Source organism: Polypterus senegalus, chromosome 1, assembly GCF_016835505.1.
Source record: "Polypterus senegalus isolate Bchr_013 chromosome 1, ASM1683550v1, whole genome shotgun sequence".
Lineage (NCBI taxonomy): Eukaryota > Metazoa > Chordata > Cladistia > Polypteriformes > Polypteridae > Polypterus > Polypterus senegalus.
The window spans coordinates 55,155,606-55,180,325 of NC_053154.1; the positions used below are offsets into that span (position 1 = coordinate 55,155,606).

The 24,720-nt window shown below is 38.5% G+C and overlaps 1 protein-coding gene across 1 annotated transcript in view; it reads right to left on the minus strand.

Moving 5' to 3' along the window:
• The window catches only part of LOC120526187 (protein kinase C-binding protein NELL1-like), a 1,449,010-nt gene that overhangs the window by 596,791 nt on the left and 827,499 nt on the right, over positions 1-24,720 (minus strand). The window contains exon 13 of the mRNA XM_039749219.1: positions 10,841-10,966. Within this exon, the coding sequence (XP_039605153.1) occupies positions 10,841-10,966 (126 nt within the window). The remainder of the gene's footprint in view (positions 1-10,840; positions 10,967-24,720) is intronic.

A 24,720-nucleotide genomic window follows, 5' to 3' on the forward strand; every position in this document is an offset into this window, starting at 1 on the left:
GCATCTTGGTTCTGACTCTTTCTGATCTGCATAAGTTTCTTGTGAAATGGTAGGGTCCCGCTGTCGTTCAGGAGCATATGGGGCCATGGATACCATGGAGGCCCATGCAGTTTTTACATGTTAATCTATTGAAAGAGTGGCATGAACCCCAGGAGGTGTTGATGTTCGTGGCTTCTGTATCCCAAACAGATGTTGCTGTTGTTGGCAATTTGACTGACTCACAGAAAGCGGAGTTGCTGCCTCTGATAAGTCAGAACACTGATGTCTTTTGTGCCATGCCGGGCCTGACTAGGCTTGCCGAACATAAGATTGTTACAGAGTCTGATGTTAAGGTGCAGATGCGCCCTTTTCGGATACCCGAGGTGAAACGGAATGTAGTGCGCAATGAAGTCAGACAGATGCTTGAATGAGGCGAAAGTAATAACAACTGGTGTAGTCCAATCATTTTGGTCTCAAAACCCGATGGATCGATTTGGTTCTGTATCGATTTTAGGTTTCCAAATTTGATGCTTATCCTATGCCGTGAGTTATTGGTGAAATTGGGACAGGCATCGTATATCTCTAAACTCGATCTTATGAAGGGGTACTGGCAGGTGCCTCTTGAAGCCTTCAGTTGTGAAAAAACAGCATTTGCCACACCTGACGGGTTATACAAGTTTAGTAGGCTCCTGTTTGGCCTGCATGGCACCCCTCTTACTTTCCAGCATGGGATGGATCAGATTTTGCATCCACATTTTGAATATTCGTGGGCATATCTCGATGTTGTCATCATTTTCAGTAATGACTGGCACTCACATTTGGAGCGGCTTCAGGCAATACTAGACAGCTTGAGACAGGCTAGGTTGACAGCTAGCCCTAAGAAATGTAAGTTGGGTATGTCTGAAATGCATCATTTACATTATTCTATGGGTGGAGGTTATTATTCTACGGGTGGAGGCTCAGTTAAAGAAGGTGGATGAGGTGCTGGCTTACCCCCGTTCGGACTTTCATATAATGCAGTGGTTCTTGAGCTGGCAGCTGTTTAATTTTATTGTCCGTCATCTTCCAGGCTCCGTGCACATTAATGCCAATGTCCTCTCTCTCCTAGCAGAGCCTGGTATTGTGGATCGCTTGGTTCACAAAGGATTGAACAAAGCTGAGGATAGGGGTGTGACCGCTGCTGCAGGGGGACATGGCACCCCTTCAGAAACCCCCTCTTAAACAGTTTTTCAATGGGAAACAAACTCACTCTTATAGCTCCTCTTTTTAGGATCAGTTGCCAGCTTGTCGCGCAATGAGGGCTTCAAACATTTAAAAGACCCAGACGCGGCCATCCTGTGCTCTCTCACTCTTTTGTCTCTCTTCCTCCTGACTCACTCTGCTCTAGCCGGTAGACCCCCTTGATTAACAAGGCTTTGTGAGCCAATGCGTCATGTTTGACAGCTGTTCCTTGTGAGGCCAGATTGCCACTGTAAGAGACTTGTGTTTGTATCTGGCAGAACAGCAATAAAGTTTCTACTCCTTGGAAAACCTGCTCAACTCTCTTATGACCCAAGCCTGACAATATTAATATTCAAAATAACAGAGTATAAAGGAGCCCCAGTAGTGTTTCTTGACATATTTCTGCTGTATAATTGGTAGGCTGAAAGCACTCAGTGTCAGTGTGTCAGAGACAAGATGTGCAGCATTGTTCATAATGACACTTGTTTAATTCTGTCTATTGCTACTTCCTCCAGATTGTGCCCTATAACTGATTTTGTCCTTTTAATTAGCTTATTGATTGATAGGAAAACTTTGCAGAAAAATCTTAAGCTCAACTTTAGACTTAAAACTAAATAGGGTAATTTAAAGATGTTGTTATGCTAGACTGACTAAAATGATATTCTAAAAGAATACCATGGAAATCTAGAGATCCTGCTTAATTAATCTTCGGTGTGCAACCACAGTAAGCAAAAACACTAAATAAAATGGCAAAAAAATGCATAATAATATAGTAGAAGAAGTGCTAGTGTTTCAAAATCTCTTACACACTTGTAATGTTACTAGGCTTACTGTATTACAGAGTCTTTGTTAATCACTGTCTTCATTTTCACATTATTTTGAGTTCTATGTACTTTAGTCTGTTGTTCCAAAATACTTCTAAGTAGACCACTTGTACATCATTTGGTTAAAATATTTAAATTTGACAAATGTGCTATTATTGTTTAATGTTGTCTTAAATTAGATTTTGGGAAAGAACAAAATGATTTCAGCTTACTAAAATCCAACAGAGTAAACTAGTGTTTGAGTATAAGAATGTCATCAAAGTGAATGTACAGTATATTTGTTTCCAGAGTAAAAGATGGGTACTGAGCTATTACACTAGAAATTAAAAGTGAAATTTTGAAGTCTAGCTTCAAAAGACTAAATGGTTTTTACAAAGGCAACAGTGCTAGAGCACTCATCCTAGTTGGTGTGCCCCTTTCATTTCTGTTGTTTCTCTTGTCATTCCAAAGAATAGAGGGAGGTGGGTTTGCAAACATTGAGAGAAAGGGTTGCAATGAGGCAGTAGCCCAGGCTTCCATCCGGTAATTATTTTAAAATTTGTAATAATTTCTGTGTGTGATACTGTACAGTAGGCCATACTGTATATAGTTAGTAGGGGTTGTGCAATTGTACAAAGCCCAAAGAAAGGAAAATATTTCTGTTGACTCCTTACTACTAGTTCAACCTGAATAAAATCCTTACATGTGCAATTAGGTGAAGTAATTAATTTTTTTTGTGTTGATATGTTTATTACAAATACAGTTCAGAGTTCAAATGCAGTTTCCTTTTTTTGCAATGCTAAAGATTGCCAGTTTTGGAACATAACTGAGGTTGTTTTTCTTATTGTGTTTATTATTTACAAATTTGCATTAATTGATACTACTGTAGGTAATTTACTTGGCATTGTCTAGGTATTATAAATTATATATTGACAAAATATATGACCCTTAGGTTTGTTGTATTAAGCCCATAACTTTTGTAAATGTATTATTGTATTAACCCTGTGTTTTTCAACTGCAAAGGACCCCAACATTTCAATAAATACTCTTGAGATAATATATTCCCAACTGGAGTAGCTTGGAACCATTACCAATATAGTGATGGCAATGCTTGATTAATAAACTGCTCAAAAAAATTAAAGGAACACTTTGAAAACACATCAGATCTCAATGGGAAAAAGAAATCCTCCTGGATATCTATACTGATATAGACTGGGTAATGTGGTAGGAACGAAAGGATGCCACATCGTTTGATGGAAATGAAAATGATCAACCTACAGAGGGCTGAATTCAAAGACACCCCGAAAATCAAAGTGAAAAAATTATGTGGCAGGCTAGTCCATTTTGCCAAAATTTAATTGCAGCAACTCAAAATTGTACGCAGCACTTTGTATGGCCCCTGTGTTCTTGTATACATGCCTGACAACATCGGTGCATGCTTCTAATGAGATGACAGATGGTGTTGTGGGGGATCTCCTCCCAGATCTGGACCAGGGCATCACTGAGCTCCTGGACAGTCTGAGGTGCAACCTGGTGGCATTGGATGGACCAAAACATAATGCCCCAGAGGTGTTCTATTGGATTTAGGTCAGGAAAGTGTGGTGGCCAGTCAATGGTATCAATTCCTTCATCCTCCAGGAACTGCCTGCATACTCTCACCACATGAGGCCAGGAATTGTCGTGCACCAGGAGCCGCTGTACCAGCATAGGGTGTGACAATGGGTCCAAGGATTTCATCCTGATACCTAATGGCAGCCAAGGTGCCTTTGTCAAGCCTGTAGCGGTCTGTGTGACCCTCCATGGATATGCCTCCCCAGACAATCATTAACCCACCACCAAACTGCTCATGCTGAATGATGTTACAGGCAGCATAATGTTCTCCATGACTTCTCCAGACCCTTTCACTTCTGTCACGTGCTCAGGGTGAACCTGCTCTCATCTGTAAAAAGCACAGGGCACCAGTGGTGCATCTGCCAATTCTTGTATTCTATGGCGAATGCCAATCGAGCTGCATGCTGCTGGGCAGTGAGCTCAGGGCCCATTAGAGGATATGGGGCCCTTGGGTCACCCTCATGAAGTCTTTCTGGTTGTTTGCTCAGAGACATTCACACCAGTGGCCTGCTGGAGGTCATTTTGTAGGGCTCTGGCAGTGCTCATCCTGTTTCTCCTTGCCCAGGTTCTCCTTGCCCAAAGGAGCAGATACTGGTCCTGCTGATGGGTTATGGACCTTCTATGGCCCTCTCCAGCTCTCCTAGAGTAACTGCTTGTCTCCTAGAATCTCCTCCATGCCCTTGAGACTGTGCAGGGAGACACAGCAAACCTTCTGTCAATGACATGTATTGATGTGCCATCCTGGAGAAGTTGGACTACCTGTGCAACCTCTGTAGGGTCCAGGTATCGCCTCATGCTACCAGTAGTGACACTGACTGTAGCCAAATGCAAAACTAGTGAAGAAACAGTCAGAAAAGATGAGGAGGGAAAAATGTCAGTGGCCTCCACCTGTTAAACCATTCCTGTTTTGGGGGTCATCTCATTGTTGCCCCTCTAGTGCATCTGTTGTTAATTTCATTAACACCACAGCAGCTGAAACTGATTAACAACCCCCTCTGCTACTTAACTGACCAGATTAATATCCCATAAGTTTCATTGACTTTGTGCTATACTCTGATTAAAAAGTGTTCCTTTAATTCTTTTGAGCAGTATATAATAAGAAGGAATTTAATCTGAATTTTTTTTTGGTTCAAAGAAAGGCATGTTAACCGTCATGAATTGCATGGCACTGTTTTCTGTCATTAAATCGCACAGTTGTGTTTCTTAGTGCTTGCTCTTACCCTGAGCTGCCACAGCTGCCCTAAAAGAGGGTGAGGACAGCACGACTGAAAGTTACATGCCAAAATACAGACTTATGGTGAGGTGTAGCTGTGTGGCACTTAAAAGCAAAGCTGTGCATGAAGAACAGACAAATAAGAAGAAATTATGCTGTGCTTTATTTATTTTTTGTTGCTGGATGCCAAATGTTGATGAAGGTACCAGTCTCCCTTGCAGGCGATGCCCCTGTTAGAATGTTATGGGTCAGTTGCAGAACAGACTACATAGTATCGTACTAAGAGGAGACAATCCTCAAGTCTAAGTGCTGTTGTAGTGAACAGTGAAATAAGATCAAGTTTATCTAATATGCACATAGACTTGTTGTTGTTTTCTGTTTTGTTGTCTGCTTGTTCAGCTGACTTTCTGATTACCCTTTAATTGCGGCGTGCAGGCAATTAACATCTCGACCTCTCTCAATTAACAAATATCAGTTGCACATTTCTTTCGGTTTAAAGGACCATATTACAGGGTTAAAGTATGTCCTCATGTAAACTTAATCAAAATAATTGAAATTGTTAAATTACATTAGATCAACATGAGTGTTGACGCTGTTATTGTAATTGTTATACACATAGAGCTCCTGAAAATGCCATGAAATCTATGGAAAGTATATAGAAAGAAATGATAATGAAAGGTAAATGTTAGTTAAATCGTATGTGAAGCATTACTGTCCCTCTGCAACTTCTGGGTTGATGATGACCTACCAGGGTGACCTGGGTATAATGCAAAAATAAAGTAATTTAAGTGATGTAGTGAATTCAGCCCCCCTACCAAATCACCATTTCTCCACCCCACCCGTTGTGTGCACACGTGTCACCTAAGCCAAGAAGTTTTACAGTATTTAACTTTGTTAGAATATAAAAATGCTATTGATGAATCCTATCGTACAATTAGGATTGCCCAGAGGGATCGTAAAATAACTTTGTATGTTAATGCATTGGGCATTAGGCAATATTTTCTGACTGTAGCTGCAACAGGATTTTAGGATGTTAATTTCCACAGTGCCGAAATAATCATAATCCCTCTCACCTTTAACTCTAGACTGAAAGGTCAGAATCACTTCAGATTTTATCTGCTCTCACCAACTGACCTGTAGATTATGCCCTAATAATTTCACTCCTACCTAAAAGTAGATGTGTTGCAATTACAGTCATTAAATTTCTATCGTCTTGTCCCATCTCAATAGCATTAGCATTTTTCTGTTCCAACGGTACATTGTGCTCTTTGTTGTATAAGGGACTCACACATTATATGCAACCATTCATCCATTATCCAACCCGGTATATACTTTTTCGGCTTGCGAGCTACTTTTAAAATGACCAGGTCGAAATGATCTACCTACATTAAAAATGCTATATATATACATATATATATATATATATATATATATATATATATATATATATATATATATATATATATATATATATATATATATATATATATATATATATATATATATACAGGTATATAGCATTCGAAGTCTGAATCACAATCTGATTGTATGGGTGGTTACCTACCAGGTAATGCGTGTGGTTGGTCTGCAAGTTGGCAAACATCCGCCAGATCATAGAATGTTACATACAGTAGTTAACTGTCAAATGCAAAGAGTACGCTACACATGTTTCGCTGTATTTTGGGTTCATCAGGCGTACTCACTCCACTGCACCCCTCATCGGGGATCGAACCTCGGACATCAGACAAATGCACTTCGATTGTGACATTGTGAGAAAAAAAAATTCCTCTTCCAATTCCACATCCAGCTCACACCCTCCTCAAACGTTTTTTTAAATCCCTTCTTTAGTCGATATACAGTAAATTGGAAGGCTAACTAGATCACAGCTGGAGTTTTGCAGTAGCTCGCGCGTTTGATCGTGCGTGCGGGATGACCAGTTAGAAGAAAAGAGATCTCAGACTGGCCGCCCTTTATGTCAATCAAGTGGCAAATGCCATAGGGAGGATATACAGTATGATAGTCTAACGTTTAAAAATTGTTTTTTTTTTTTAATGCAACGCGATCTACCTGCACTCAATTTGCAATCTACCGGTCGATCGCGGTCACGGGGGTCTGCTGGAGTCAATCCCAACCAACACAGGTACAAGGCAGGAAACAAACCCTGGGCAGGGCACCAGCCCACCACAGGGCGACACATTATATCGCCACTACTCAATCTAATGTACTAGTGACCAATGGCTTAAATCTCCAAGGAAGACCACCCAACCATCTCATTTTATTTTTATATGTAATGTTCATAGTGTGTAAAAAATGTGCCTGTGACATCATGGAGCCTGTAGGGGTCTTAACCTGCTAATGCTTTAACTCATTTTCTCAATTGTATTGATAACACTGAAGAGTCAATACTTGTTATTTATTATGCACTCAACTTTTTCCCAATAATTGAATTAATTAAACAATCACCAAAGCACATCAAATACCTAGTCAGAGGCTGGACAATATTTATAAAGAATGCCTCATCACAGTGCAAACTTCACAGGGGAGCATAAGCGTTATATACTACATACAATGTTGTAAAAGTTGTCATGTCAGATCTGTAGCCTCTGTAGATCTGTTACCTCCAAAACAACAGGAAGGAATACAACATGGAGGGAACTAGCAGCATCTTTCCATGTGCAATATTGAAACTGGTGGCTGACAGATTTCTTAATCAGAGACACCAAATCTGCATCTTTTTACTGAAGATTAATGGTTAAATGTTTGTTGATCCATATTTTTGTTTCTTAAATTATGAAATAAAAATATTTCCTTGCATCGCTTGTCTTTTTCTGTAGCATTGAGTTAAATATATTTGAATCAGTATCATGCTATACTTTACAATATTTTGTAATGGCATATTTGTGATTTTAATGTCCATAATAGTCTGTCTGTCATAATAGTTTGTCTGATGTGTGCAGAATTTGTTTTGCAACATGGCCGACTGAACCAAGTCCATTAAACCTGTTCATGAGGTGGTCTAAGTTAGCACGTAACTTTGTTCTCCTTCTCAAACTCCAAGAAGCATGGAACTGCACTTAGCCTTGTTCTTGATCCAATGCTAGTCTGCAGCTCTGAGGCACATTGCAACGGTACTAATCCCAGACCAGCACGGGATCATCCTTAGCTCAGAGTACAATGCAACTGACCCTTTGTGAGTGTCACCATGTGATGTCATGTTGGCCATTTTACTTAAATGAGAGAATTACCTTAGGACCTCATTTTAAACTTGTTAAAAATAAAGGAAGTATTTTTGTTGTGAAATAATTTATTCAGAAAGATTTGAACAAATTTAAGAGAATCTCTAGTATTTGCCATTTGGACCACTTAGTGATTTAAAATTAGATTTACCCTAAAAACAATGACTTTCTTCTATATAATTATAGCCATCTCTTTGTCCTTGGATCAAATAGTTTTAAAAATAGTTCTGAACAGTTACAGTTGCAATAAACAAAAGCAATGAATTCAACTGGAGACTAAGGTTTTCTTTACACTTGTAGAAGGATTAACTTTAATAAACTTTAAGTTAGTTAATTCAGTTGACAGTTCAGCACCCAGAATAACACATGATAAATTAAATAATTAAAGTTTTTTGGTAATGCTTTTCAAACTCAGGATAGAAACTTTGTACACAGTAACAATTGATTATCTATTTTTGAATTTGACAAAGGCTGAATATTGTTAATAAAAATAGGCAATTGCGTACTTTATTAGGATGCGTGCTATATACATGTCTCTGTATATAATGCTAACAGATTGATGGGGGAAATTTCATAAGAATGTTTGGACAGTGTTCATATTTTGTTACTAACTACTTGACTTTTGATAGTAGTTTATTTATGGTTGTTTTCTGAAGTCTGGTAAGCAGAAATTGCCTGGATTTTTCTTACTGACCATTGTGAGAGTGTGCAAGGTTGGTTTAATTATCAGTTGTATTCCATATATACTACAGATTACATTCCCTGCATCATAGAGCAACAGGATGCTATAACTGCACAAGTCATTCTTTCAGCTATGGCTTGAGATGGTGATCACTGTGAAACATGCCATATTGCATTCAGATAGTCTGACATTATTTATTAAAAAATCTATGCTTATCTTAGCAACAGTAGGCATAAGGCTAAATCAGCTTTCGATGGGACATCTCCTCCTTACAGTACAGCAGCATATGTTGCATAGGGTGAAGAAGATGATCTGCCTTTAATATTCATAAAATTACATTGGTTCATATATCCAGAGAAAAAGTAATTAGTTCCTTTTTGCTATGCATTCTAATGTCAAGTATACACTATGTGATTTGTAGAAATAGTGGTCAAGTGACTAGTCACACTGCGCGATAGAGTCGCCAGCCATACATGTGCTCAAACTGTATGAACACGTTAGGTCCATTTGACATGTCATGATGTGGGTGCTCAGACTATGCGTGTACAAGACCTCGGCACACAGTTTTACCTATTCAAAAAAAAAAAATATGATGGCTACAGGCTTCTCAAAATGTCAACAAAGTAAAGAGCTTTATTCCTAACTCTAAAAGTGCAAAGAAAACAAAAATGTGTAGCTGGACATGAAGATGAGGAGCCGACAATACGTTTTTTCTTACAGAGAAAATTAAAAGTATTGTGGGCTCAGGTCAAACAGTATATTTTAACTCCATCCCAGTTTTGTAGGGTAGCTCTGATGCCTACAGCTGCTAGTTTCAGAATTAATGTTCAATCTGGGACTGTACCAAAGTCTTTTTAAAAGTCTGAATGAATTAAGCCATATATTTTTTTAACTATTGCAAAAGTCTAAAAAGTTTGTTTGTCAAGATCTTCCTCTCTTAAACCCACATTGGTTGTTTTTTAGTTGGTTATTTTCATGTAGGTATTTTTCCAATTTATTTCTTATTAGAGTTTCCATAATTTTGTATTGTACAGAAGTGAGATGTTTTGGCCTTTAATTTACTAGGATCCATGTTGTCTCCTTTATTGAAGATTGGAGTCACATTTGCAACCACTCCTCAGGTACTTCTTTCTTGAGTCTTGACTGCTCAAATCTGTCTAATAAGGGTTTATGAATGACATTTGTCATTTCCTTAAATACGTCTGGTAAAACCCATCAGGTCCAGGGCTTTTATTACTCTTTCAATGTATTGAGAGCTTGAAGCACATCTGAAACTTATATTTTAAAGTATATGAACTCAGAGCTTGTTTCTGCTTCTACATGGGGCATTTAATTTATTTCTTTCATTACAAACACTTGGGTGACTTATGTATTAAGTTTATTTGCTATTTCATTTTCATTTTCAACAATTCCTCCTTTTGTGTACAACTTCTCAAAGGGAGGACCCTCTATAAACTACTAACATCCTACAAGCCCCTTCTGGATTCACTCATCCAGACTCCCCAAGTAGTGGCCATGTGTGTTTAATTGTCACCCTTGCCTGTCCTCCCTTGTGCTTACTCTCCATATTTTATAAGAACCACACATTCCTGTCCTGTGCTATGTAGCCTTTTTCTTAAGGCTCTTGTGAGAAACTGGTACGTTTCAATCCAGTTCACATATCAAATGTGGTTCTCCTGCCTATCATTCTACTGGAGAATTCAGTAAATGTGAAAAGTACTGTATAACAACCTCACGTGGCCATGGTGTTCCCATACAGGCACGTACTGAACCAGTATATTCCCAGTGTTGTTTACTCCTTGTCTTTCATTGAGTTTTACATTGGATGTTAGGCTGTTCTGTGCCATTTTTTAGTATTCCTGTCTATGGCAAGACTGGCCCCTATCCCTTTAATAAATCTGCTTTAATTTATAAGCCTTTCAGTTAATACATAGTTTTGATTATAATGAACAAAGACTTTTTGGTTACCTTTTATTATTTTATATTCAATAACAGTCAATCAATTCATTTTCAACATTTGCATACATAATACTAACAAAATCCACAATACAAATACCCCATTTCATTAAAATAATAATTTAATTAACAAACTTACCTGTGCAGGAGAAATCGTCAACTCTTATATATCCAGAGATACAGTCACATCGGTAAGATCCAGGCAAATTAACACATACTGTGTTGGCATGACAATAGTGCATCTCGCCTGCGCACTCGTCAATATCTAGGGAAACAGAAGCAACAATGTCTGCTGAAACAGCTTCATTCATTAAGGATTAAATAGAGGAACATTAGCTGTTTTTTTTTTAATTTGTTACATCTCGCGTCTTTCAAAGGCAGAATTCACAAAAGGCTTAAAGAAGTTTCCCTCAGTAATTTTCTTTCAAAACCTGAGGATGCAGTACAAGTTGAATTAGATCAGGGAAAGGTTATGCAAACAAGCCTTTGAAATATAGCATAGTGTCAGAAAGTAAAGATTAATGAAAGAAAAGGTTGGGTGGGGGTAGCAAACACATAGACTGTATTTTATTTGGATGGATGAGTGAACAGGGATTGCATAAAAAGGCACCAAAGTCAGGCATGAAATGCAGTTGTCAGAGTCCACCTCAGTCAACCAGAACAGGAGAAGCAAAGTTATTCATCTTGGGTAGATGACTTAAATTTCAAACTGCCATTTAAGAAAAAATCACTGAATACACAAATGTATGCTGAGTGTCATACAATTTAAATTATACCATGTGGCATTTTCAACCATGTCTGCAAGTGTCCAAAATTATTGATCAATAAAAAGGTCGCCTATCAAACCGTGGTTTCTAATAGCATCCAGGTGTCAGTCTTAGAAAGTTTTGCTGAATCTTTGTTTTCCAGCCTGTCAAGGTGAAGTGGACTGCAAATGTTTCTAATTCTGACTTTGTTTTTGTCATAGTTAACTCACCTTAACACCACTATATTTTTTTCCACCAATATTATTTAAAACAGTTACATTTCCCATTATATATTATATCATTTAAAATTGTGCTAGTCTCATACAGGAAAATACTTAATCGGTCAAATTGAAATGAAACACATTCTTTATATTTATCCTCTATGTATATGTAAAATGAAGCAGCACTTATTATGTTTCATTCTATACTGTACATTTAATAATAATTTGTGCAAGATTAGAGGTTGGCATGGTGCCCAGTGGTTGGCACTGCTGGGTTTGAACTCCAGCCCTGGCATTGTCTGTGCAGAGTTTTACTTGGAATTTGTTTCTTCCATATCTCAAAGAAGTGCATGAGAGTTAAAATGGTGACTGTAAAATAGAATATCTGCATATACTTATGATGGGTGAGCATCCGTGTCCAAGATTGCTTTCAGTTTTGCACCTGGCACTGACAGGTGAGACATTGTCTCCTCAAAACTCTAAACTGAATAGACAGATTATGACCGCAGAACTCATTTGAAAAGATGATAAGTTCAGATCACCCATGGTAACAACAGGAAAGTGAAACTGGTTTTTAAGCTCAGTTCAAAAGAGTGATTAAAACAGAGGCAGAGATCATTACACTAAACTTTAAAGTCCTAAATACCAAAAGAAAATGAGAAGTCAAAACCAAACAAAACCTAAAGCGTATTGTTTTTGCAAACTTTGAACATAAGTGAAATTTCTTTTTTTGCTTATTTAGCCCTTTTGTTATTGTTTAAATACATTTTAAATTCTGCTATTAAATCTGTTTTTTTGGTTTTGTTTAGTTTTTATATTTAAGTCAAATGACTTTTATTGTTTGTTAATTATTTTCAGTTTTGCAGTTTGTTAAGAATAACAAAACTAAAAGAAGTGGGAGTTCAGGGTGTCATTTGTAGATGGGTGCAAAATTGGCCCAGACACTGGAAGCAGAGAGTTATGGTACGAGGTACCTTACAAGAATTGGCAGATGTTAAGAGTGGTGTCCCACAGTGCTAAGGCTGCTGCTATTATTAATATGTATAAATGATTTGGATAGGAATATAAGTAACAAGCTGGTTAAGTAGGCAGATGATGCCAAGCAAGGTGGGTTGGCATATAATCTTGAATTCATTGAATCATTACAGGGAGACTTGGACAGCGTACAGGCTTGGGCAGATTTGTGACAGATGAAGTTTAATGTTAGTAAATGTAAAGTATTACACATAGAAAGTAAAAATGTTAGGTTTGAATACAATCAAAAGTACAGCTATTGAGAAGGATTTAGGAGTTGTAGTGGACTCTATGCTATCAACTTCCCGACAGTGTTCAGAAGCCATTAAGAGGCTAACAGAATGTTAGGTTATATAGCGCAATGTGTAGAGTGCATGTCAAAGGAGCTTTATAATGCACTGGTGAGGCCTCGGCTGGAGTACTGTGTATAGTTTTGGTCTCCAGGCTACAGAAAGGACATAACAGCACTAGAAAAGGTCCAGAGAAGAGCAACTATGCTAATTCCAGGGCTACCGGGGATTAATTATGAAGAACGATTTAAAAGCTGAGCCTTTTCAGTTTCAGCAAAAGAAGATTAAGAGGAGACATGATTGAAGTGTTTAAAATCATGAAGGGAATTTGTACAGTGGATCAAAACTGTTATTTTAAACTGCGTTCATCAAGAACACTGGGACACATTTGGAAACCTGTTATGGATAAATTTCACACAGGCATTAGGCAGATTTTCTAATTTTTTTCTCCAGAGAACCATAGCCACATTGACTACATTACCATGTAGTGTGGAAGACAGTAAGACTTTTAAAGCAAGACTTGATGTTTTTTTAGAAGAATTAAGTGGATAGGACCGGCAAGCTTTGCTGGGCTGAATGGCCTGTTCTTGTCTAGATTGTTCTAATGTTTTGATGTTCAGTGAATTACTTTATGAGCTAATATATGTACAGGTGTTACTTGTCACACATACTGTTGTCTCCTATGCTGTTGGAGGAGCTTTGTAAACTCTGCATTTTAGTGGCGGTATTCTCTGAGGTGCGCAGACCTGGGACTGGCCAGATCTCTGTAGCTGGGTACATTTTTTATTGGTCTGGTCACTCTGACGGCGGTCATACTCAGGGAGTAGTTGTTGCTCTGATGGATTGGCTCCTCCAATGGTGTCCAATCTCGCTCCTTTCAAGGAATGTATTATGAGAATCAGATTAAGGCACTCTCTGGGTGTCTTCTCTGTTGTCTCAATGTATGCTCTGACTGCGGTGAGTGATGTCTCAGTGAGAGAAACATTGTATTCGCAACTTCACTTGGTGGTTGACGGATGCCTGCGAGGTGACACTCCTATGGGCAATGACATGGCTGGCTGTGAGGAATGTGTCTAGCAAACTTGGTGAAAGTGGCTCCATGTTTCTTGACTCTGCAAAAAGTCAGGGGCTGCAGATTTCAGCACTTCGAGCTGCACCGTTGGACTTGGTACTCAAATACTGTTAAGTGCAGTAAAAGTGACTGATCAAATCCTCATCAGCAGATGCTGGAGGCTCCTACAAAACTGCAGGGTCTATAGAAGTGCCCAGTTGTGAATTCTGACAACTGACTTGTGCTGCTACTCTGAAGATCTAGCTTAGGTCCAGTAGGCTACCACCTACTAGAAGAAATAAGGGTGGAACTTGCCAAACACGAAGGTCAGGCTGTTTCTAAAGAGTTTAAATGTAGGTTTCAGACTTGGGTACTACTGCTGATCCTAATGTGATGTGGGAGACCTTCTGTAACAAGACCCTGAAGATTGCTGAGGGTAGTTGGCGCTGCCGGTGTTCCCAGAAGGAGGTGTTTCATCTCAGAGGACACCCTGGATATCATCAAGAGGAGTTGCAGCGCACAGCTTGATGGCAACTGTGGTCTGTACCAGGAACTGAGAAGGATGCCTGCGAAGACTTTGAGGGCAGATAAGGAGGCGTTTGTTAGAGAGATCTGGGACACACCATCAATGGTCTAGTGACCCATGTCCTGCTTACAGAGGAATCAAAGAATTGCACACATCCAAATCTGTTCTTCAAAAAGTTGCAGTCAGGGAGGGTGATTGAATGGTCGTTATGGGTAATGATGCAATTATTACCTACTGGACTGGCTACTTTGAGCAGCTGTTTAAAGCTAATCTGCTGACTAGGACATTGGACATCTCAGGGTCCATGGTTCTTAAGGCTGTTTCCCCAATTAGGTGTGAAGCACCCAATCTCACTGATCCATAAATAGTATGATGTTGACCATGTAAACAATAAACAATATTGTTCCAAGTAACAATAATAACATTTTGAAAATGACAAAATCAAATCAAATAACACCTAATGGAACAGAACTTTAATAGAATAGATATAGGGACCTAACCAGTTGAAATGCATCAGTTAAAAGCATCATTAAAATATGGTATTAGAAATCAAAATAAAGCAAATTTAAAAAGTAAAATGAGTGTATTATTGCACAGCAAAATTGCCATTAACTCATAGTGTTAAGGCGTTTAAATATCTGTATGCTGTATATAAAAATATTTTCAATATATTTACTTTTAAAGTGAACTGCTAATTTCTCTGTTTACAAGTTAATATATTTGTAAGTACAAACAATAAGTAGGGAAACATACAGAATCACTTTCTAATTTTTAAATCAAAAAATGTACATATTTTTAATAATGCATATAATAATTATATTAAATAAACAATCCTTTAACACTCCACATATAATACCAAGTGCTGCTGCTACCCTAATTTTGCCTGGTGGTTCCTTGCATGAAAGTGTACAGTAAATTCCCAGCAGCTTCTCTGGGAGGAGGACTGCGACCAGTGGGTGATATCTGGGATTTTACTACATCTGACAATTCCCTGATTCATGGTCTTGATAATGAGCCCTTAAAGAGTGACAGTCTTATTGTGTATAACCACACACTAAACTATGAGCCCACAATGACCACCTAACATGTTTGCACTCATGCAGACACGGAGAATGCAGTGATGCCTAGGTGATCATTTTCATGGTAGCCATGAATAAAACAGTAACTTCTAAAATGGGAAGTAGAAATGTATTTTTGATTATCCTTCTCCATGTTGACCATTCAAGTAAGACCATGTATTTTGTTAATTAATTGTTAGGCACCTTAATATGTACCAACAGATTAAAAATGAAACATTTATCTTATCTTTGTATTATTACATATACTGTAAACCCTCAGTCTTTGACTTTTCTGAATTTCAAAAACACAACAGAATTAAAATATATTTTGTGTTTTTATGTTTGAATTTTTTATCTGTCATAAGAAAAATATTAGAAACTTTTAGAAATAAAATGCTAATTCCATAATTAGTGAATACTTAACTTGTGACCAATCACCTTTGTTTGAACAAATCAATACACATGTCAGAACTATTTTACATTAGCACCTTTAGCTAATGAAACAGATCTAGTTATTAAAATTCAGTTTTCGCCATCGGAACAAACACATTTTGTCCTCTAGGGCTGGTTGAAACCAACAAACACTAATGTTTGTACAAGTTGCCGTAAGCCATTCAAGTTAAGCACATGAAGAAATAAACTATAATGATTAAATAAGATAAATTATTTAAATGATCAATTTACAATTGATTAGACACAGTGATAAGCACTTATAAGTGAAGGGGGAGCAAGCGTTAGTATTCAAAGCACCCTATTTAGTTTGTGTGATCCCACCCTTGTTATCAAAATAGCTACAAAATAGATACTGAATTATTAAGGATTATAAGAAGTGTGAGTCTCTTATAACATAGATGAAATTACTGAAGTATCTGTCATTCTTTAAGGTGTTGTCTCATCATTTGCATTTGCGACTTCTGGATTGAAATGGACTGTTAGCCCAACATGTGTTATCTGCATCTTATAAGGAAAGGATGACGAATAGACATTTTTCCGAGTTAGTCATATATACTGTGGCGGATGGCCAGGGCCCTTGCCTGGCTGGGACGCCCCTTCAGTATATGTGTATATGTTCCGGCGGAGCAAGCATGGGCTACCCAATACCTCCCCTGGGATGCTAGATGGCAACCCCCCTGGGTTGCAACGGTGCCTCGGACACCTGCAGAGCTTCAAGGGAGTTGGAGTTTGGTGCAGCCCTGTTGGGATCAGCAGGCGCCGCCAGTGGTGCTGCAGCAGGAGCTGCTGGGCTCTTATGGGCAGTGTTTTCACCGGGTGCCTTATAAAAAGAGCCAGCAGCCACCACTTGGGAGCCAGAGTCGGGAGAAGGGAGACAAAGCTTAGTGGAGAGGAGTGATGGAGAAAGAAGAAGAGGAAGAGTTTGGTGTTGTGTTTTTGCTTGTAGGACTGTGTTGTGCCTGTGGGGATGGGGAAGGTGTTGCCCACAGGTGAAGAAATTGAAATAAACCATTTATTTGTTTTATCAGTGTGCCTCCCGTGTCTGACTGTGTCAGGTCAGGCATCAATATAGCGCCTTTTGTTACAATACACAAAACTTGTTCTACTGCCGTCAGTATTGGGTCTGCTGCATTCTTCTAAGGTGCTGACATGGAAACAGAGATACAGACGAATAAAACTACTCAAATGAATTTAAAAGTTGATATTATTTAAACAAAGGAATCTACATGTGGCTCCCCTTCTGTGTGAAAATAGAGCAGCTAAGACATTTTCAAATCTTGTCATCCAACAATTTTTTTTCTTTTTTCAAAATCACTGCGCAAGTCTGTTATCTTTCCAGACAGCAATTATTTACTTTTACCAAACTCCAAATCCTCAAATCCTTAGTTTAGACTATTCATTTCCGGACTGTTGGCACAGTGTGGTGTGGTGCAGTGGTCTGAATAATCTAAGGTTGACATTTTCATCCTAAGATGTGTCTTCCTGTGTGACCTTAAAAAGTAATTTAACCTGTCTATCTTGAAAATTATGAAAACTAAAACATAGTTGTCAACATAGCTTTTGTCCCAAGATCAAAGAGCATTCATTTAATGACGCACCGAAAAGTAGTTTAAGTGCCCCACGTTTGCAAACAGGTCAGTGTCTTGAATTGTCATGTACCTCTTGATAATTTGTATTGTTTAAGTGTTACTGCTTGCACCCAGTGTGATATTCAAATCTGAATATACAGGGTGGTCCAGATCTAATTATGCAGATCCAGACTGTCTGGATGACTTTGATTTATGTGTCAGTTCGCACACTTCTCGATGGTCCGGGATTTTTTGGGTGATTTTCTATATAATAAACTTAATAAGTTATAGTGTAATGAAAATTAGATCTGGACCACCCTATATTATAAGAGGTGGGTGCAGTATGCTGGCTCGTGCTGCAGTCTCACAGATCCTACAGGCTATTTTTGAATTAAAACAAGGCAACAGTCTGTGTGGTAATTGCATGTTCATCTGGGCTCTTGTGCTTTTGCCTCCCACATCTAAAAGATGTGCAAGTTCGTTGAAATGATGTTTTTAAACTGGGCAAGTATGAGTGTGTATGTGAATGTGCCAACTGATAAGCTCGCTTCCTGTCCAGAGCTGATTCTGGCCTGTAGGTTAAACATAAGTAGATTGAAAATTGGTTGGATGGATATTTTACAATGAGCTTTGTAATGAGTACAATGAGTCAGTGATCTTTAAGATGCAGTGTACACAAAGAGGAAATGTTCAATGTTCAACAGAGTAAAATATTAGGCAAAACAATGTATGAGTAACCTATGCACATTTTAACCAATACAACAACAGCATCAGGTATTTCATCTGAGGCTAACACTTTAAACATAATGTTTAAAAAAATCAGAGGCGACTGAGTGAGATGTACATGAGTCAGAGCATTGTAAATGACATTTAAACCTTAAACTGCAGACAGAAACTACATTTTTAAGCTATTTGGCAGACCCATTGCAAAAAGTATTTGGAATTGATAAGGAAGGAATCTTAATACTAGCAAAGCTTTTGAGAAATTGCTCCTGAATAGGTCCATACGTGTACAGGGTGCTGACTACAGCAAAATATACTGAGATCATCTTCCCTTGACAATGCTGTAATGCTCTGCTGGAAAGTTTTATGTGGTAATGTTATGCATGGTGAGGGCCAAACTCAAACATGAAGGATCAAAAGATTATTTTTGAAAATGTGTTAATTTTAGCAATAAACAAGAAAAAAATATTTTATTTTAAATCTGTTTGGTTAGGATAATACGATGTTGCAATTTGGTCAGTCCTGACTAGAATGTAATACTTGCTTGTGATATTCATTTAGATGACCTAAAGATATACTGCTCTGGCAAATATTTTCTTTTTGTTTAGTAGACATTTAAGAGCAAACTGTGAAGTACTATAGGAAGGTCTCACACACTTTGCTAAATTATGCCATTTCCATGGCCAATTCATCCAGGAAACCCCTAAACAGCTATGCAGGCAGAAGTGCACAATTATCCATCGTCTAATCTATAATTGTCAAAGTGTCAAAAAAGATTAAGCGTTTTTAAACGTGTTTCCGAATACATTATAATTGTAGGGAAAAAATGTACCTAAATGACTAGGTGGCAAACAACTACTTTTCACCAGAGTAGGGAAAATCATAATAATACATTTTGAATTATGACAGTATTTTTTCTGATAATTTCATCCTAAGGGGAAAAATACAATAATGCTTTCCAAAATTAATATAACTACTCAGTTGCTGAAAAATATGCAATATATGAAATCTGATGGACTGATGCAGTGGAACAATGATTAGCTGTCCTGCTTCATAACTGTGGAGATCTGTGTTCAGTTCTCAGGCAGGTCATCATCTATGAAGGGTTTGCTCATTTACAGCAAGTGTGATATGGGGGATTGGCATCACATACCAGACTCATCTGTTAAGTTTAATTGTCAACTATAATTCAGCCTGGTGTATGAGATTATGAACTGCTGTTCTATCCAGGGTTGGTTCTTGCTCTGCTCCCGAGTTTGCCAAGACAGCCTGTTGCCTGCAGATCAAATGGGTTCAGAAAATGGATGGATCAACAGCCCCAATTACCTCTTTGAATGATGTATGCATCCATCTAACTATCTGTTTTCCTAACCTGCCTTTCCAGAGCCTATCCCAGTAATTATCAGATGCAAGGCTCCAGCCAATTACTAACTAACTAAAAAATATGAACACTATTGTAGCTAATCATGCAGTCTTAACTTGACAATTACTCATTTTGGAGTCTCCCATTCTGGAATGTTCTGACATCACCAAGATATGGTATTGCTTACCAGCAAGAAAGTTTTCAATACTGTACATATTTATGTGTGTAACTCTTCTTCCAGGTATTTCTATGTTGCTCATCTTCAGATTAAAGAATGTCAAATGTTGGATGGTAAGAAGTACTCTTGAACCATCCCCAGACTCAGAATTAGGCTAAATGTGCTCAAAATATACTTGTTTAAAAAGTGCAGATTTATTACAGAAATTAAATAAGGCAGGGCTATAAAAAAAGAAGAGAACACAAAATACAAAAACAAAGGGAGTAACTCACCTGCTTCCCTAGTAAGGGCTTTAAATCTGAGAATGCAGTCGTTACTCAGGGAGTTCTTCAGGCCACTTCTTTTTCTCATCTACATCTTCCCAATACGAAATATCATGCCCGGTACTAGAGGCAAGGCCGCCATCGTGCCATTTAATTTCAGCCGCCCTCACACCATATAATACCTTCACTTATTTTTTAAACCAGTGTATTTATAATTAAAAATTTTCGTAATTTCCTTAATGTCAAAAAAAATTAATCTTCGTAGGTAGAAGAAAACTTGACTTATGCATTTAACGAATCGGCAACAAGTTTAATTAATTCATCAGTAAAATTCCGATTAACACTACAAAAACTTCTGGTTGATGTGCTGCGTACTTGAGCTGCCACAATTCACGTGCTGTGACTTGCCTGTTTTTCTTTGAAGCAAGTTACCAACATTCAACGGGAAAAGACGAGCTCCGCGCCGAGCCTGCGTTTTGTTAAGGGCGGCCTCTATGTTCAGCCACCTTCGTACATGCACCCTTTGCACGACCAACAGAACCGGGCCTGGGTAATATCTTTGTACACCAAGGTATTAAATTTCATTTTTATGCTGATGACACACAGTGTTATCTATCCACTAAATCCACTTCTGTTTTCCCTCTAAATACTCTTATGGCATGTCTCCAAGACATAATGTCATGGATGGCTCACAATTTTGTTTAATTAAATAGCAATAAAAAATGGAGGTGCTCCTCATTGGTTAACTGTTCTTCCATTTTAACTAACAACACTATCACAACCATCTCTTCCCAAGTTAAGAGCATGGGCATCATTCTTGACAGTACTCTCTATTTTTCTTCCCATATAAATAATGTTTCTCGGACTGCCTTCTTCCATCTCTGAAACATTTCTAAACTTTGTCCTGTTCTTACACAACACAGTACTGAAGTAATGATTAATGCTTTAGTCACTTCATGTACAGATTACTGTAATGCTATTCTATTTTGCCTCCATAAAAATGTTATCCATCACTTAAAACTTAAAAAAAAATCTGCTGCTAGGATAATTACCTGTTTTAAATCCACTGAGTATATCACACCCATTCTCTCCCAACTTCACTGGCTCCCTGTTAACTACAGAATACAGCACAAAATACTGCTCTTAACATTTAAAGCTCTCCACCACCTTGGTCCTCCCTGCCTTACTAATCTCCTACCGACTTATATTTCCTCTCGCTCACTCAGATCCTCATCTGCAGCTTTACTTTCTGTACCACACATCAAACTCTGTTCTATGGGAGCTTGAGCATTCTCCTCAACTCTGGAATTCTCTTCCCCCTTATATCCATCAGCTAGAGTCAATAACACAATTTAAAACTGCCCTCAAAACATACTGCATTTTTTCAAACTGGCATACCAATTATGAGTTTAACACTGTTACAGCCTGTTATCTTTGATGTTTGGTACTACTTCTGTACTTTATTGCTGTTTGATTTTATTGCCCTATTTGTTTTTATCTTTATTACTGTAGTTTAATTCATTGTAAGGTGACCTTAAATGTCAAGAAAGGCGCCTATTAAATAAAATGTATTATTATTACAATGAGGATAACTCTTTAGATTTCTATCTAGAAGTCCGTGGCGTTCTTGCACCCCCAAGCCTTCCATTACTCTTAAACAACATGGCATCCTTGCATTGGCATATTTCCCACCAGGGCATCCATTGCTTTATGTGTTTGGCCCTACCTGCTTCCTTCAAGAGCAGCTCATATACTCACAAGATCTACAATCCCTGGTGTAGTCTATGCTGTTTGCATTACATGTTAATTTGACTTGCTATTGCCCATGCATGCATTATTAGGATTTGCATGGTAGTACTCACACCACCTTGAGCTGCATGGAAACAAGGCATTGACCTGATCACCCACAAACACTGACCCTCCATATCAGTATTTCTTTTCGTTTGTGAATATCAACAGTATCTCCTATTACAGAACATTTTTTACAGAATAAAAACTTGCTTGCCATTTTTCAGGCTGAGGGAGATCTAATCAAAACTCACAGCTCCCTATTGTCATTTTGCCTGATAGGTAGCAGGATGTGCTTCCACCTAATAACATTTAATTCCCAGCTAATACTTTTGAAATGTTTTACCCTCGTGGTCTGTCTTCACCTTATGGCCTGAACTCGTGCTGTGAGGTTTATTGGTGGTAAATTATCCACAGATATCTTTCCGTTTATTAAACTTGCTTAACAAAATTTAGGGTGAGAAGGAATTACAGTCTATAGCAACATAATAGCTTACAAAGTGGAAAGCAGTCCTGAGCAGTAAGCATGGCACACTGAAACACAAATATAACACAAATAAATTGATAATTTAGGGTTGTTAACCAACCATCATCATCATTATTATTTTACTCTTCTAATTTTTTTCATTTATCATGGTGACATATGACAATATTGTCCATTACAGTCACTTACAAACATAACACAAATATATCTAACAAAGCATATTTTTAAGATTGCACAGTCCAATGCAAGGTTGTGAGTGGCTGGAACCTATGTGGACAGTTTTAGGCACAAGATAGGAACCAACCTGGAACGGAGCATATGTCCATTGCGGTAACCAATCTCCCACACATCCACACAGGGCCAGCATATAATCACCAAACAACATACCACAGACATGGTAAGCTATAGTATTTTGGAAAAACAGTTAGAATTTATAGACTGATCATTTCTTAAACTGTCCATGGGATCTGAACTGCAGTGCTAACCATTGTGCCACATTACACGTGTGTGATTGTTCACATGTGCCTGATGGAATCACGTAAGTGGTATCATGGAGGGGGTGTAGGAGACACACATATTTGTCAGTTTCATCCACACCTCCTAAGGTCACAACCCGGAAGAAGATCCATAATCACCTGTCATGCTCCATGCACCTCTTTGAGCTTCGCTTTGACACTTCCACACACCAAGTAGCTGAAAATGTGCATACCCAGCAAAAGTTGGGGTTTGTAAAACAAAACTTGATGGTGCATAGACTAATGATTTGACACAACATAGGTTGTTTGGTATGGCTTGAAGACATGTATATGGTCATATATGAAGGGAAAGAGCTTTTAGGGGCTGGTTGGATTTTTCTGTCCGTGATGATTACTGCTGGCTTATGAGCCAATTTCGTCTTTCAAGAGCCATTCTTTTGGAACTATGTGTTGAGTTGGTCCTCACATTAGGAAGTTAGGCTATCCGAAATCAGGCTTTACCTGTTCATATTCAGGTTTTAAAATACAGTGGAACCTCGGTTTGCGAGCATAATTAATTCCGGAAACGTGCTCGCAGTCCAAAGCACTTGTATATCAAAGTGAATTTCCCCATAAGAAATAATGGAACTCAGATGATTCGTTCCACAACCCAAAATTATTCATATAAAAATGATTAATACAAAATATAAAGTAAAAATACATGAATCAAATTAACCTGCACTTTACCTTTAAAAAGAATCATGGCTGGTGTGAGTGAGTTTTTAAACTCTCGTGGGATTCCGCCCAATGAGACGACACATGGAAGAGCCCAAAAGCAATTGCAGTCTCCCAGCGCTGTAGCAGTTCGCCGTAAAAGCGTACCCAAAAAGATCGCGGGCATGCTATAAGCGCCTGCCGTCAATGGGTGGAACAGTATAAATGTGCAATGCACAGTACTGCTTGGCAACGACCCTGCCTGACTGCTGTGTCTGTGTATAGTAGAGTGGCAGATCCCGCTACAATAAATAACCGCGCTGTTGCTGTTTCAAGCCGAATAAAGCTGGTGTTGTTAAAGTACTGAGACTCAGCTTCATGTTTTGGGGCACAAGAGGGGGATTTGCACGTCACAGCACACACGCGCATGCGCACACGCACACATACACAGTCACAATGCTGTAGTAAACAGTATACGCTCATATGGATGTTGACTATATGAGTGAGGCACACAGACTCAGATGGAGAATAGGAGATGATTGCCCTCAAGAGAGATAGAAAGAGAGAGAGAGAGAGACACACACACACACGCGCGCGCGCGAGAGAGAGAGAGAGAAATACACACACACGCACGTGCGCGTGCAAGAGAGAGAGACACACACACACACGCGCGCGCAAGAGAGAGAGACACACACACACGCGCACGCAAGAGAGAAGAACCATCAGCTCAGTTGTGATCACATGACGCTCAGCAGACAGAGCGTATCCATACTACTCGTATTGCAAGACCATGCTCATTTATCAAGTCAAAATTTATTAAAAATGTTAGCTCGTCTTGCAAAACACTCTTAAACCAAGTTACTCGCAAACCGAGGTTCAACTGTAGTTGGTTTTCTCAGCCAAGCCTCAGCTTTTTATGGCCACTGTGCTGGAAGCCATAAATAACTGGCACAGTGCTACATTCAGTTAAACAACATAAAAATGTAATTTCCTAAAGTAATCTGGGCAATTGACAGCACTCACTCTCAGACTGCAATAAGGACACCTAAAGAGAATGACACTGCTTTTGTTAACTCTAATTAGTTATATTACATTAACACACAGGTCATACGTAATGCCAAGAT